Genomic DNA, 17,480 nt, shown 5'->3' with positions numbered 1-17,480 from the left:
GAAGAGTCAGTGGTTAAATTCATTTTTATAGTGACATCACAGCAGTTTAACTTTTTTTTGTTTTCTCGTCATTTTACTGATGACTGCTTCTCAAGCTTGCTGAGTTCAACATGGGATTTGCAAAATGCTGATTTACTAAAGACAGAGTAGTACCCACTTTATTTGTACCATCTTGTGCCTCTGGGTCCTGTAAGTATGATTAATCATTTATGTACATATTTTCTACTGAGTATTTAAAACATTAGTTTGTTTTATATGTGTATACCCAGTGCACAGCTGTAGCCTTCTGCTAACTCAAAATATTGTCTTGAAATACTGTGGGCCCACTGTTACTTAAAATTATGTTGATTAATGCAGACTGTCTGTCGTTCTTACTACTTTGAGTAGTGATAAAGTGTGGAGCAAGATTTTGATACCGTTTACATCAGTGTGCTGAGGAAGCCACCTGAGCTGGCATTCAGATATGGTAATGTGAGTTTAGTTTCTGACATGCACTGTTAGCGGTAGATCAATCACAACAGACTGGGCCATCTGACCTGTAGGTGCTCTGAAAGGATGGGTTTAGAAAGACCTGATCCTTACGAACCATTTCAGAGAAAAGAATTAATGCTACATTGTATATTATGAGAAAATTAAAGTGTTTTGGACCTTGAAACCTCCAAAACAAAATTAGGAACTTTAAAATAAAATATAAGAAGGGCATGCTTAAGTAATGGAAGCCATGGGAACATGGTAATGTTTCTTGCTCTTTTAATTTACAACTGAAATTTTTAAAATACAGTGTTTTTGCTAAGCATGACAATTCTGGCAGCATTCACTTTGTGTACTGCTGCTTGTAGATCCTTAGATATCATCCTAGGGTTTTTTGAGACTTGCCAAAGAATCTTGTGCTGTGCTCTTGAGGTGACTTGGTCCAGAAATGGAAATGGTCCAGCCTGGACAGATTACCTGTGGTCTGAAACCTTCTCCATATGTAAGTTATTTCAGGTACAGTGCATAGAAATTTTAAAATGTTTGAAATGGCTATGAGGGTGCTTCTTAAACTAAAGGGCACACCTTATTAAGCTGCATATCTAGACTGCCACATAATCAAACTTCATCGAAGGACATCTCAATTTGAAGGATCCTAATAGGCAGTCTGCGTTTTGCGTCCTTCATTTGGCCTGTTTTGAAGAATACATCTTGTGTATCCTTCACGTCTTTCAATCACCCACAATACTTTGCATAGATTCCAATTCACAAAAAATGAATTTGCTGAAAATGAATCAACACTGTGCTTGTGCAATGTCATTATGTTATGCAAGACAAAAAATGTTTTATTTTTTAGATGAATGCAATATGTTTTCTTTTTTTTTTTTTGTTTTTTTTTTTTTTATTAAGCACAATAAAACATAGATAGACAGCAACATGATGACACAGACTGAGACCAGTCACAGATATATACACATATATACGCAAATGAGACACAGAGGGGGAGAAAACTAAATAAAACAAGGCAAAACAAAGCAAAAAAAAAAAAAAAAAGAAAATTACAAGAAGATGGGAACAAAGATGAGGAAAAGACAAAAAAACAAGCTATAAATGTATGGATGTGGTAGTTTACATGGGTACAGAAATAAGTCAAATCATTCAATTTCTGTGTTGTTTAGTAAAAAGATTTAACTATAGACATAACTGTACTAAATATTGAACGGGAAGCAATTCAATATACAATAGTAGTGATATTATAATACAATGTTAAACAGCAATCGGAGCAGTAGATGTTAACCTCAGTATAATGACACAGATCCAGGATGCAGTAACATCAATGACAGATGATATCCTACTTTTTACGTGACTGAGCAGATAATTAAGAGGAGCCCTAGTAGAAATATAATAATATAATGAAACCAGTAATGGACACAGAGGTGGAAGCAGTGGGAGCATCGATGATTGTAATAGTAATAGCACACTAGTATAAAATAGACTAATTGGTAGAGTTATTGCTAATTATTGCAAATGATGTCTCCCATCCCCTAAGGTCCAGCAGCCTCCCCATCCCCGCCAGCGAGCACATCCAACACACCCATCGGCACAGACCCCAACAATGTCCCCACTCCATCCTGTCCCTCCACCTTGTTTCTCACCCTGCCAGTGACTAGACCCCACTCCTATGCCAGTGAATGCCATTTTATATAATGGTCCACCACACCATGCACCTCCAGAACAGGCTCCCCCAGTCTGTGCGTGATCTGATGGGTGACCGCTCATTATTAGTACTGTTTTTATCCTCTGAACCCTTTTTATGTTGCAAACTGGCCATAGTCCTGGTGTTCATCAGTCAGCTCCCCAACCAAAGACACCACATCCAGCATAGTTTCAATTTTGATTTCGTCAAACTCAGTAAGATGGGTCAATGCTGGCAGGAGCAGCAAATGGAGGGGTCAGGTTACCTTAACCAAGATACCGATAGAGCCCGTGCCGCCCAGATGTGCCCGTCAGACCCACCGACAGGGACAAAGCAGCTGCAACACCCTGAAAGCTTATGTGCTATCTAAATTAATACATAACACATATACAACCACTGCCTCCAACCCTGTTGACTATAATAATAATAATAATAATAATAATAATAATAATAGCAATAATAATAGTAACAACAGAAGTAGTATTAATATTAGTAGTAATATGCCGGATTTAAAAATATCAAAAACAAACAAATTTCATTTTCATCAAAGTCAGTTATCATACAGCTATCATATAAATATAATATCATTGTTTGTATTTGTATATCATGAAATTAGTTTGAGGCATCAATTATAAATCTTAAGGCTTAATTGGGGCATCAGCTCATCAGCTAGTTTTATTCAATATTTAATGGTGAAAACAGAGGGCTGAAAGTTGTATTAAATCTGAGTAGCTGGTTTTGTGTTTTTGTTGTATGTTGTTCTTGAATGATATGTTCCCTTAACAAATGTATCCATTGTGTAACTGAAATTTGGCATTTATTTTTCCAGTTAAGTAATATAGTTTTCTTGGCGATAGCTAGAGACATGAGTAAAAGAACTGGGTGTTTAAAAGCTGGGTTAATTTGAGATGTGTCACCGATAAGGCATAGTACTGGGAGCATTGGGATAATAGTTTTGAAGATTTCTGTTAATTTGTTTGTGACATCTGTCCAGAATTGATTAACTGGTGGGCATAACCAAACTGCATGAAGATAGGTGTCTTGTGTATTTAAACTGCAGTTGGTGCATCTGTCAGAATTTTCTAGGCCCATTTTAAACATCTTGTGTTGCGTAATGTGTGTTCTATGTACAACTTTATACTGAATTAATTGGATATTTGTATTTGTGCTAAAGATAAAAATATTTCCGCAAACTGTTTCCCAAAATTCCTTATCTGTGCTGATATTAAGGTCTTTTTCCCACTGTTTGACTGGTGCAGCAGTGTTTGTGTCTATAGATGATATTAAAGCATATAATTTCGAAAGCGGCTTTGCAGAGTTACTGATTGTGCTAATACTGTCAGAGTTCTGTGTGCCATTTGGACTGTTTATGTTTGTTTTTCCCATTGTGCCCATATTTGGTTCTTCCTGTCCTCATTTTGTCCTGATTAGTTTATTTACTACACCTGTCTGTGTCTTAATCACCACCCTTTATAAGTCTGCTTGTGATTTGAGTTTGCGGTCGGTCCTTGACGTTATTTGGATGTGTGTGGATTATCGTTCTGTTCCTGCCTGTTCCTACTAAGAGTTATATTAAATTGTTATTTGTATCGTATCTCGTCTCTCGACTCATCTATCCAGCACGTACCGTGACAGAAGGACCGACCCTACAGTTTATCCCCGGCGTTTCCCTGCTTTATTTTTTCCGTTTTTTTTTCTCAGTGTTTGTTTTTTTGTTTTTCGTTATGGATAACCCTGCTGTCCTCCTCCTTCTCCTGGAGCAGGGGAATCGCTCTCTCGTGGACCACACTAGAGACTTTGTCCACCTCGTACCACTCACACACTTCCCGGACAGCAGCCTTTGCACATTTTACCGTGCAGGACTGAACATCGCCACGAAAGCGCAGCTGTCCGGGAGGGTCCACGAGAGAGCTTCGCCGACTACATGGAGTGGGTGCTGGTGTCCTGTAGATCTTCGTTGACCGCGGAGGATGACACCAGCCCCACTCAAGACCCAGAGCCCAGCCAACCAGCACCCCGACACGCGGAGTTTGAGCCCGAGCCCACCGCGGATGACGAGCCAGAGCCACGAGCGACAGAGCTAAAGATCGCCACAGAGCCAGAGCCCTACACATCCGATCAGGTGCGAGAGCCGGCTACATCTACCATGACGGGGAGTGCAAGATGGAGCAAGTGAGGGCTATGGAGAGCCCTGCCCACTGCACCACTGCTGGGGGTGAGCTGGATGATAACTCTGGGGACTTGATTGACTTTTCTACGGAAGATCTAGAGGATAACTCTGGGGACTTGATTGACTTTTCTACGGAAGATCTAGAGAATAACTCTGGGGATTTAATAGACTTCTTTACAGAAGTATCTACCTGTCTCGTTATGCCTGCCTGTATGGAATCCCCACCCACCCTCCCTCTTCTGCCTATGTCAACATCTGTCTGCTCACCGCTGTCCCCTGACAGCCCCTCTGCTCACCCTCAGCCCACCACCTGTGCAGTGGGTGCGCCGCGGGTCTGCCAGCTTCCATCGGCGTCAGGGCTGGAGGATCCCTCATCTCCGCCTCCAGCCTCAGAGTCCAGAACTCCGCCTCAGCCCTCCGACCCTGCGGCTTCACCACGGCTCTCAGCGCCCTCGTCTCCATCGTCGCCCATCGGTCCACCAGCTCCACCGGGCTCCCTCGTCTTTCCGGCTCCGCCCTGGTCGGTCGTCGGCCCTTCATCACCTCAGGACTCTGTTCCTACGGCTGCGCCTCGTCACTCCGTCCCACCGGCTCTGTGGACCTCCTTCCTCCCTCTGGCACAGCCTCCATCCTCTGTCGCTCCGGCTCCGCCGCGGACCTTCGGATCTCCGCCTACGCCTCGGTCGCCAGAGCCTAGGGCTCCGCCTTGGCCCTCCGGATCCTCGGTGTCGCCCTGGATCTTCGGCTCTCCGTCTCCGCCTCGGGCTCCTCCGCCAGCTCCTCCGCCAGCGGCTCCGCCTTCGTCGGTCGCCCCCTGGAGTCGTCAGCCTTTTCTCCACCATGGCTCCTCCCTCCGTCGGCTCCACCGTGGGTCGTCATGATGGCTGTGGTCTGGGTCTCGCATGGCTCCTCCTGCTCCGGGTCCCTCCTGAGTTCTCCCTGGCTCCTCCCTCCGTCGTCACCACCCTGGACTTTGTTTATTGTCCTCCTCCCGGAAGACCGTCCGCCACCAGAGCCTCCTCCCACAATGACTTTATTATTTTCACTCCCTTTCCACGCCGCGAGGTCGCGCCTTCCGGGAGGGGGGAGTAATGTCAGAGTTCTGTGTGCCATTTGGACTGTTTATGTTTGTTTTTCCCATTGTGCCCATATTTGGTTCTTCCTGTCCTCATTTTGTCCTGATTAGTTTATTTACTACACCTGTCTGTGTCTTAATCACCACCCTTTATAAGTCTGCTTGTGATTTGAGTTTGCGGTCGGTCCTTGACGTTATTTGGATGTGTGTGGATTATCGTTCTGTTCCTGCCTGTTCCTGCCTGTTCCTGCCTGTTCCTACTAAGAGTTATATTAAATTGTTATTTGTATCGTATCTCGTCTCTCGACTCATCTATCCAGCACGTACCGTGACAAATACGTTTTAAAATTGGAGGAGGTTGTGCTATATCATTGATTCCTGTTGTGGTTTTAATAGAATTTTTAATTTGTAAATAGTAATAATAGTGTTCTTTTCCTAGATTAAATCTCTGCATTAATTCTGTAAATGTAATGAAGGTGTTACCCGGAAACAGATGATGTAAGTGTGTGATGCCTTTCTCCTTCCATTTATTATTGCTGAGTGGACTATGGTTGATAGTAAAATCCGGGTTATTCCATATGGGTGAATTGATATGTGGAGTGAGCACATGATTTGTCAGTGTATTAGTTTGCCACCAAGCAGTGAGAGTTGTTTTAATCATTGGATTTGAAAATAGATTTTTTTTAATTTTTTTTAGTGAGTGATGGGAGGTCAGATATAGCAATGTCTTTACATTCTGCTTGTTCTAACTCTAGCCATGGGTTTTGGGTAGTGTCATGTCTTATCCATTTACATAGGTATTGTAGATGAGATGCTAAGTAATAATGTAGAAAGTCAGGTGCTGCCAAACCACCTTGAGCTTTATTTTTTTGTAACTTTTGTAAACTTATTTTAGGTTTCTTGTTTTTCCAGTAGAATTTACTTATAGATTGATTTAATGAGGTGAACCATTTCTTAGTTTGCTGTACTGGTGTCATGGTAAATAAGTAAAGAGCTTTTGGTAGTATACACATTTTAACTGTTGCAATGCGGCCTATAATGGAAAGTGGTAGATTCATCCATCTAGTTAAGTCATCTTCTATTGTTTTTAGTAGTGGAATAAAATTAAGGTTAAATAAGTCAGATAGGTTCTGGGAGATTTTTATTCCTAAATATGTTATATTATTTATTGAGAATGGTGTATTCTGTATACTATTGTCATGTGAATTCAAATTCAGTGGTAAAATTGTTGATTTGGTCCAGTTTATGGAATAATCTGATATAATCGAATATTTATTGATGAGTTTAATTATTTCTGAAAGAGATATTTGGGGGTTTTGTACAAACAGTAATATATCGTCTGCGTATAAAGAAATTTTATGATTAGTGTTATGTGATGTTACTCCATGGATGTTATCATTCTGTCTTATTGCAATAGCCAAAGGTTCTATGAATAAAGCGAAGAGTAATGGAGATAGGGGGCAGCCTTGTCGAGTCCCTCGCTGAAGTTGGAATGGTGAAGATAACTTCAATATGTTTTCTTTAAAATATATCACATAATGATAAACTGTGTGTTAGTAAGCACTGGGAGTTCACAGATGGTTGTCATTACCTGTAGTGCATTAATACAGTCAGTTAATACAAAAAAAAAAAAAATAATAATAATAATAATAATATAAATGATTCTTCAGATTATTTTATGTATTATATTTTATATTATGGAATTTTAATAGTATTTTTGCTCTGTAACCACAGCACTGGGGTTGAATCATATATGACATGCATTCACTTTTCTAGGCCATCTCATTCTAGCATTTAATGCTAAGAAGGACTCTAGTCTTGAACCATCAGAAGGACTGGTCTTGGAAGGACACATCCTCACTAGGATGAACCCTTACCTTTGAGAAAAAAACATCTCTTTCCAGGCTCCCAGTACTCAACAACCTTTCATTTAGGGGTTCAGGCAGCTCTTTTGATCATGACATGATTCTTATAACACTATAACTAGTTTATTGAGGTCACATTAATTCTTAATGTTGTTCTATTAATCTGCCCTTCTTACTACTAATTGCTTTAAATTCATATAATTGTTGCACCTGCTTCTAATTTTGGGCATTAGATTTAGTGATGCATGTGCAAAATATTTGCACACATATTGAACTGTACAAATCATTAAAAATATATATATTCCAAGAGTCATCAGTTAAATAAATTTAATATATTGTCATTGGTAAAATGTCAATTTTGATTTGATGTGGTTCATTACACTTAACCCACCACTCTAAATTGTAATTTGCTTTGAAGTTGAAATTTTAAAAACTCAGTCTTGGAAATTATTCAGATGAGTCAAATGAATGGAAGAAAACATGTTGTTATAACATAATGATTATATAATTATTTCCATGGTCCAGCCATGTGCTTTCAGACTTGTGAAGATTAACAAATGGAAAGCTGATTAAACGCTACAAACACTCTGAGCTTTTCCAACATTGCAAAGCCTTGCAAAACAGTCTGCAACCCCTGCTGAGAGGAACACAGAGGTAAAAACAACAACAAAAAACAAACAAACTGGAGAGGGCAAGAAAAACAGAGATGAAGAGGCATGAGGACTGAAAGTGATAAAGATTCAGAGGAAAGGAGGGGGGAAGTCCACCTGCATTTTCCATCAGCTGTAGGGTTTGAAGTGGAAATGTCATTTCATTCTCCCTGATGACATTAGCAGCTAATATCTGTGTGTGTGTGTGTGCGTATGTGTGTGTGTATCGGCAGCAGATGTCATGAAGTGGGAAGTTTAACCCCAGCCTTCACTTTACTGCAGCTTAGACCCAGAGCTAGGAAATTAGTCATACATTTTTGGAATATTTTGGAAAAGGGGCACGTTAGACGATAAAATGCTAAAGGTTGTTTGTAGAGCTTGCAGCGTATATAAACTGGTTTGGTTATGTAAAGTTGATCAGTTTTATATACTGCACTACTTTAGTGAACCTTTGTGAATTACAAAGCTAGTATTTGAGAGAATAGTGGCATTTGAGAGAAAACTTCATAAATAAAAGACTGAGCCAAGCTAACTAAGTGTAAAGAATGCAGTATCTGATATTTATATCTTTATTAATTTCATCATCATCATCAAAAAAAAAAAAAAAACCATAAACAGCTTTGTTGCCTGCACTGAAAACAGTGTGTCATTGGACAAACTTAAACAAATTACTATAACTTGTATAACTTGTACTTTCAACCAAATATACTTTTTTACATGATTATGTCACAGATTATCAGTATAAATCTATTTGGATTAACTTACATTTTTACATGTTTTTAAATCAGATATCCAGATAAATACAAATCTAAATTCTTCATATTAAGCAATTTCTTCACCTTTAGAATGTGATTTTAGTCACTGAATAACTGAATAGATGTTGGTGTTTTATTGAAAATAATAAAGTTTGAAGTGACCATTGTGGAGATAAGCGTTTGCTTTAGTTGGTCTCTTGACCCTTTATTTTTAAATATAATTTTTTCTCTGGCTGCTGTAACTGTGTGTTTCTAAAGCACATTCGTTACAGCAAAAATTCATAAAGAAAATCTGATCAGATGTGTTGATTACTTGTTGGTGATGATTCAGTCATTGCATAGAACGCTACTGCATAAATTCAATTTTTGAACGTTTTTTTACAGAAATTTATGCAGAAATTATTTGAACAGGATCATGTAGACCAGGGGTCACCAAACTTGTTCCTGGAGGGCCGGTGTCCTGCAGAGTTTACCTCAACACACTTGCCTGGAAGTTTCAAGTATACCTAGTAAGACCTTGATTAGCTGGTTCAGGTGTGTTTGATTAGGGTTGGAGCTAAACTCTCTAGGGACACCGGCCCTCCAGGACCGGATCTGGTGACCCCTGATGTAGACATATAGAGTCTGCATATAAATCTCAACAATAGTGACAACCGACAAAATATTCAGATAAACAGATAAACTCTGAACAGCACAAAACAAAATCACAAAAGTCATGTTTTTTGTTGTCTCCACTGTTGAGATTCATGCGCTGCTTCTTGATGTTTGTGTGAGTCAAGCAAACGCAGCTCAGAACACTTCCTATTTAATGAATGAAAAAAATCTGAATATCTAACAATCATAACATTCCAAGATTGCTGCAAATAATGCAAATCTAACAGCTAACATACTCAGAGAACAGATAACAGAGTCCTGATGACACCAGTGAACGAACCCACTAAATGATGATTAAAGCATCATCAATAAGTAGCCAAGTTCGCTTGACTGGATTTTTTTTTCCCATCAACAACTATTCAGTTATTCAATGACATTTAACACTAAAATCACATTCTGAAGGTGAACAAATTGCTTAATATGTACAATTTAGATTTGTACTTATCTGGATATTTGATTTAAAAATATGTAGAAATTTAAGTTAATCCAAATAGATTTATTCTGATAATTTGTGATATAATTGTGTAAAAATAGATATATGGTTGTAAGTGAATTTTTAGTTTCAGTTGACTATACAAATGTGATTTGGTCAAACGTAATCTTTTCAGTTCAGAAAAAGCAAACAGATTACTTGTAACACGTTGAAGTAATTTGTTTAAGTTGGTCTAACTTTGTTTAAGTTGGTCTAACTGACATTTTTTTCAGTGCAGTTTTACTTCCAATTAACTAAATAGTTTACTTTAGTTCAGTGACGGCAAAAGTAAAATTATTAAGTTGGATCAAGTATAAAATGTTTTTTAGAGTAACGAGTATTTTTTTTTTGTAATTCTGACATTATTACATTACTTTTATTGCATTGATTATGAGGGTGAGTAAATGATGCCATAATTTTCATTTTTTAGTTAACTATATTTTTAATATCTGATAGCTTTTCTGCACATTTAAATTTCTTCATTGGCACATGGATATCCCATTAGAACATTAAAAAGTTGTACCTGTGCATTTCAGCTATAGAAACATGATAGGGTCAGTTAAAGAAGTGTCACTAATTCACATCCCTCTACTAATATTTTACATTCATATACAGCAATCATCAACAGTGGTGTGTAGGTTGGATCACAATGGTTATGTATGTATTCATTGTGTGTGAACGTGGATGTACATAATTACATCTTTACAAGACACTGCCATTCTCTGCCTAGAGAAATTTGATATAGTAATTAGAGGTTGTGCATTTGTTTTCATCTCCACATACAGACCTTACACTTTTTAGACTTGTTCACTTGATGTTGGTGTTTTCTGTGTGTGTGTGTGTGTGCGTGTACTTGTTTTTGCTACATTGTGGGGACCAAATGTCCGGCCTGCGGTCCCCACAATGTTAAAAAATTATTAAAAATAGTAAATGATGTTTATCTGAAAGTGTAACGATGCAAACATGTTTTCTGTGAGGGATAGGTTTAGGGTTAGGGTTAGGGTTGGGTTAGGGGATAGACAATATCGTTTGGTCAGTATAAAAACTATAGAAGTCTATGGAAAGTCCCCACAATTCATAAAAACAAACATATATGTGTGTGTGTGTGTGTGTGTGTGTGAGATTACCTTGCATTATCCCAGTTGAAACAGAATAAACATATGGTACATTGTGCAGCCTATTTTTTTTTTAATTAATTAATTAATTAATGAGAATCTGCAGGAATCTATCATAAAGTCTCAACAGCAATGTGTTATGAATAAAATCTTCACAGGAATGCCTTGGTATAGTAAATTGAGTTTAAGTTTGTTCTGATTTCATTTAAAACACCCACATTAATTTTCATACCCATTCCAACCCCGTTATTTTCCTCCTTCTGGGAAACACAAATGGATATCTTAAACAGAAGGTCTCACAATAGCTTTTAATTTTTCACTGATACTCTTTCCATTTGCCATCTTTTAAATCTCATTTGCCACCATTAGTTCAAATTTTATTTGGTCAGTGGTTTGATTCCAGTTTATAAGAAATATTGGTAATGCCTGAACAAGTTTGTCATGGTGACTTTTGTCTGCATTGTCTTCCTGCAGGTTCATTGGCTGTGTCAGTGACGGACATGACAGCACCTGTGGTTGGTTCATCAGGCGGAGTTTACGCTCTGGTCTCCGCCCACCTCGCCAACGTTGTCATGGTAATCGAGAGATAACTATATATTCCTATTATGATAGTTTGAGGAGCTGTAAAAACTTGTTTTGTCTAGAAAATGAAAATTGCATACATTTTTGATAATGCTTAGAAAATTCAAATAATCCATTAATGACAGTGGTGACACACAAGTGGTACTGTATATGTAGAATATAGACTTCAATCTTAATTCAGCTCCTATTTAAGCTCCTCTTTTGAAAAGTATCAGGATGCCCATGACTGTCAGGATAAATAATGAGTGTGAAGTTCAGCCTGATGTCTTGTGTCGAATAAATGAGTCAAACTCAAGCTATTAACCCTCTCTGACGTGTGATTCATAGGCCTCTTTTTCCACCTTTATTTCAAACAGCTGTTCCCATTAACCTTTCTAGATTATAAAATAGCTGAAATATTGTTGGGCTCTTCTTTTAACCATGCATATAAAATGTATAATAGGTTGTGTTTGTTTTGAAAGATATTATGCTTTTTATAGCTGTTCACATCTCGTTGCTGTTTCCTTCAACATATCAGTCGATACAGAATCATCATATAGTACATTCATTGTTTTACTTACATTTTTAAATATATATGTTTCAGTCTAATACAATAATTGTCCTCTTTGTGGCTCCTAATCCTCTATCACTGACCGTTCAGATGTCTGGGCTACTACCCGAAGCTTTGACCTTCTCTTTAAGTGAATGGAGGTGTTTTGTACTGCATAATGACCTGGTCAGAGTCATTAAATATTAACACCAGGACTGTCCACATTTCTCTCCAGTCAGATCATGAACCCTCCTGTTCTTGCTCAGCATTTTAGGTAGAACTTCTTGTGTCAGCACTGTTACATTGTATGGACTCAGATTACACATAGTCTGTCTACACAAAAACTGATCTCTCATCAGGTCAAATCAAATCAGATTCGGTTATTATTTATAATACATGCAAAACAGCAAGCCAAACCTTGAATTAGCTGATGATTCGCAGGTGCTAATGCTGCTCCCTGTGCCAGCTGTGATAGTCACAGCATCACTGAAAACGCCAGAACAATATCTTTCTCAGTCTGAAGCAACTTTGATAAAATGGGATACCTAAACGAATTCCCTGGAACAACACCAGAACAGTCTAAGAACAAATATTGAAGTGTTTTCATTCTTAACTACCCATTTTCTTTGAATTTCTCCTAATTTGATGTTTCTCTCCCTCTCTGCACAGAACTGGTCAGGGATGAAGTGTCAGTTCAAGCTCTTTCGCATGGCAATGGCTCTGGTGTGCAGTATGTAAACTTATGCTATTCATGCTAAAATAGTGTTTTGTTCATGATACTGTAATTCTGTGCTGGAAATATTACCTTTTGCATCCACTGTCTGTATAAGTCTGTATAAGTCAATGAAGCAAAAAAATATAAACATAAGCAGAAAATAAACAAAAACGTACTTATTGCACTTTGCTGTCTTTTTTAAAAGAAATGTGTAATATATGCAAACCCTCACACCACTTTCTGTGTATCTGCAGTGAGTGTGGAGTTTGGTCGCGCCGTCTGGCTTCGATTCTATCCCCCAGCATTCCCACCATGCCCTAATCCCAGCTTTGTGGCCCATCTGGGGGGTGTGGCAGTGGGCCTCACCCTTGGCGTTGTGGTTCTTCAGAACTATGAACAGCGTTTGCAGGAACAGTCCTTGTTCTGGATCTTCTTCAGTGTCTACACACTCTTTATCTTCTGTGGAATCTTCTGGAACATTTTTGCTTACAGTCTCTTGGATGTCAAGTTACCCCCACCTCCATGAAGCCCAGAACGTGTGTTTGTGTGTGTGTGAAATGACAGGCAACCTTATTTAACAGTTGTAAAGGTCATAAATGAGAAACAAATGCTAAGTACCTTACTGCAGTCCTCCTGCAGTGTTGCAGTTTGTGTTAGTGCCTAAACCATGCCAAGTCATCAAAGCAGCTAAAACAGCAGATTCCGATTTTTAAACAGTGGTGAATGTAAATTTGCAGGAGAAGCCCTGAAGGTTGATGCTTTTTACAGCTACATATTTTGTGCCAGCCATCGAGGGCTATCAGCGATAGCACAAATATTAATTTCAAAACAAATTGTAGGTTTAGAAGCTGCTGCTGGCTTGTCAGCTGTTCAAGGTGCCAGGGAAAAATCAGCTATTGAAGGAATAAATGCATTCCTTTAAAGCACAGAATTTGAGACTGCATGAGCAAAGTGAAATATCAGTATTTTATGAGGACATTTTAGTAAGTGTTCTATATTTTTATAAAAGACTAAAGACAGGTACATGAGGTAGTATAAGAGCACTGTTACAGCTCATTGTGCGTGAAGGACCTTTAAAAGATATTCAGGAGTAACTGAAGTAGCAAGGAAACAGCTAGAATAACTTCTCTATGTCTTACAATGTATTATTTTCTGATTAATGTTTCAGTGTTAAAAGGTCAGTTTAAAAGAACTGCAGTCCCGTACCATTCTCAGTGGCGGTCTGCAACAGAATTTCCTGTTTGTTTGTTTTTTTATGTAAATCATTATTTATCAAATTAATGAAGAACATAGTATAATTTATGACTGATTATGATTCTATACAACAAAAGATTTCTCCCTAGTATCTAAAAATAATATTAATTAACTTGATCATTAATGACAAGTTATGATATTTCTGATTAGAGTTTGGACTTTTTAGACCATATGTTTGAAAGTCTAACACCTGTGGCTTTAAGCACAGTCTTCATGATTTACTGAAATAATTCTGAAAGTTAATTAGCTTGAATGGTTACCTCTTATTTATCTCAAAGGATAGGTCGACACTGTTCATTTTTTTTGTTGTTGCTATCAGTACCACAAATTGCCCACTTGATTAGCTTTATGTATTTGAAATGCGTTAGTAGAACGACCAGTAGTCATCCGAACTCAATTTTAAATCATTGATCAACTGAATAATATCAAAAAATGAAATAATTTTAAAAAGTAATTTACTGCTATACATGCTACAAATAAGTAAACTGATCTGTTCTGCTGTTTAATATATAATAATACGTATTGCAGTAGTTTTTTGAATGAATTGTGATGTGTGATTGAGTGACATCTACTGTACCTCAAATACTGTAAGTGGTCTATGTTATGAAGTTTATTTCTATTGGTGCTGTAGCTTTTGGACAGGTTGCTAAGTGTCTGTGCCTCTAGTAACTGGGTAGCTCCTCTCAGTTCTGTGCACAGTCATTCTTTACAGCAAAACTGATCCTGGTACAGCTTTGTGTGTAATCTGAGTATCTTCTGCCTGTAGTGTGTGTGTGTGCCACTGATTCTCAAACTAATAGGAAAAGAGGAAACTCTAAATAAAATCCTAAACCTCTGAAAATTATTGAATCCAGTACTTCAGTCCCAGTTTACACTAGTACTCTGTGAACAACTGGATCTGCTTTAACAGTGTGTTCAAGCTAATTTTGAAGTGCCAGTATATTTTTTGTTTTGCATTGTGCTGACCTTACTGTATCAAAATGTAATGCTGGGATGTAAATAACCTGGGATTGTGTGTAAAGGGCTATGGCACTGGAAATAAAGTTCATCAAGCATATTTTAACATGCACCTATTTTGTAGATTTGATATGTAAATATAGAGTGCATTAAAAATCTGTGATTGGAAATGGCATTTTCTGTACTTTCATTGTGAATCAAGACAGTGGTTCTGCTATATTGTGTATGAACTTTTGAAACTTTTGATAAACCTGCTTAACTTGATGTTTTAGCAAATTTGGGTCAAATAATTTTAAACCACATTGATTGAGAATGCATTGAGCATTGAGAACACTAAGTGAGGCCGTATTTTGATATTTAAAAAGTATTAAAAATCTAATCAATTTTGCTTCAGTGTAGTAATGTATCAACAAATGTCATCAAATCTAACACACAATCTTGCACAACCAATACCAGTTATTTAAAAGAAAAAAATATCCTTACATAGACTTGTACACCGACTTGAAAATCCAATGGCTGATATTAATACTCTCTGGTTTGACTCCAGCACATCACATATGAATCACAGTACACATGGACCTATGCTTTTGTAATCAATTTAAGTTGTAATTAAGCACAAACTTATGTTATGTCAGGGAAGTTTTTTACATATTTTATGTTTTACAAACAAAAAAGGGACTCCCCATTTTGTTCACCATAAATTATGTGGCAATTCATAGTTTTTACTTCCAAAAACCATACATTGGACAGTATTTTATAATAAAATTACATGTTATTCAATGTTAAAGCATTTACAGTTATTCACCATGGTACCGTAACAAATAATTAATTAAATCACAGGGCTAACAAACACATTCACCTTCACATCTGTGGTAAATTTTGTGTCCTATTCACACCTCTCATGTACACTACCAATCAAAAGTTTTTGAACAATAAGATTTTTAATGTTTTTCAAAGGAGAAGTCCACTTACAGAACAAAAATTTACAGATAATGTACTCACCCCCTTGTCATCAAAGATGTTCATGTCTTTCTTTCTTCAGTCGTAAAGAAGTTATGTTTTTTGAGGAAAACATTTCAGGATTTTTCTCCATATAATGGACTGATATGGTGCCCCGAGTTTGAACTTCCAAAATGCAGTTTAAATGCGGCTTCAAACGATCCCAAATGCGGTTGTAAACAATCATGAACATCTTGGATGACAAGGGGGGTGACTACATTATCTGTAAATCTTTGTTCTGGAAGTGGACTTCTCCTTTAAAGTCTTCATTTATTTGATCCAAAGTAAAATAACTGTTTTCTATTTGAATATATTTTTAGCATCATTACTCCAGACACATGATCCTTTAGAAATCATTCTAATATTCTGATTTTCTACTCAAAACAATTCTTATTATTATTATTATGTTAAAACCAGCTGAGCAGATTCTTTGTCAGGTTTCTTTGATGAATAGCATTTATCAGAAAAAGAAATCTTTTGTAACCTTATAAATATATTTATTATCACTATTGATCAATTTAAAGCATCCTAGCTAAATAAAAAGTATTAATTTCTATATAGAAATATACATCCTATAAATATATACAGTACTATATAGTGTATAGTGTACAATGTTACAAAAGCTTTTTATTTCAGATAAATGCTGATCTTTGGATCTTTCTATTCATCAAAGAATTCTGAAAAAAATATTTAATATTGATAATAATAATGATAAATGATGTTTCTTGATTATCAGCATAGAATGATTTCTGAAGGATCATGTTTATGTGACACTGAAGACTGAAGCAATGCTGAAAATTTTGCTTTGATCACAGAAACAAATTACATTTTAAAATATATTCAAATAGAAAGCAGTTATTTTAAATAGTACAAATATTTCACAATATTACTGCTTTTTCTGTATTTTGTATCAAATAAATGCAGGCTTGGTGAGCAAAAGAGACTTCCTTAAAAAAAAAAAACATTTTGACTGGTAGTGTATATCTTTAGATTGTGGGGGAAACCAAAGCATCGGGAGGAAATCCACATCAACACAGGGAGAACATGCAAGCTCCACACAGAAAGGCATCCTGGCTCAGACACTAACTGTAATGTACAGTACTCAGTTGGAGTGAATATTACTGTCATCACAATACTGACCTGCGTACCGGCAAAACAATATTAGTCTAACAATACTTAATAATAAAACCAAGCCCATCTCTGTATGTTCAAAATCTCATGTCAAATTCTGCAGCACTCATTCTGTTTGTTTGAGTCTCTGTCAGTGCTCATTAAGGTCAACAGTGTGAGTCACTTCTCTGTCATGATGCTGTTTAAAGGTGTAGTCTGTAAGATTTTAAAATACATTCTCTTAGCCCAGTTTATTGTTCACTGACTACTTTAAGTATGTCATTAATGAGTTTATCTCCCCTAAAAGTGTAAACACTGAGCCTCCCAGCTACATTAAAAACATTCAGAGCTCAATCCATATAGCAAGAGTTTTGGGGCTACTGCAGCAGGCTGAGTCAGGGGGTGTTTAGC

The 17,480-nt window shown here is 37.2% G+C and overlaps 1 protein-coding gene across 4 annotated transcripts in view; it reads left to right on the top strand.

The window, feature by feature from the left end:
• The window catches only part of rhbdl3 (rhomboid, veinlet-like 3 (Drosophila)), a 71,274-nt gene extending 55,976 nt beyond the window's left edge, over positions 1-15,298 (top strand). For all 4 annotated transcript variants that reach the window (XM_051112722.1, XM_051112721.1, XM_051112723.1 and 1 more), the window contains 3 exons: positions 11,398-11,498; positions 12,704-12,764; positions 13,004-15,298. In XM_051112722.1, the coding sequence (XP_050968679.1) occupies positions 11,398-11,498; positions 12,704-12,764; positions 13,004-13,275 (434 nt within the window). In that variant the 3' untranslated portion in view covers positions 13,276-15,298. The remainder of the gene's footprint in view (positions 1-11,397; positions 11,499-12,703; positions 12,765-13,003) is intronic.
• Positions 15,299-17,480: the final 2,182 nt, after the last annotated feature.

This window comes from Labeo rohita, chromosome 6, assembly GCF_022985175.1.
Source record: "Labeo rohita strain BAU-BD-2019 chromosome 6, IGBB_LRoh.1.0, whole genome shotgun sequence".
Lineage (NCBI taxonomy): Eukaryota > Metazoa > Chordata > Actinopteri > Cypriniformes > Cyprinidae > Labeo > Labeo rohita.
This window is presented reverse-complemented; position numbering and strand designations above follow the sequence as displayed.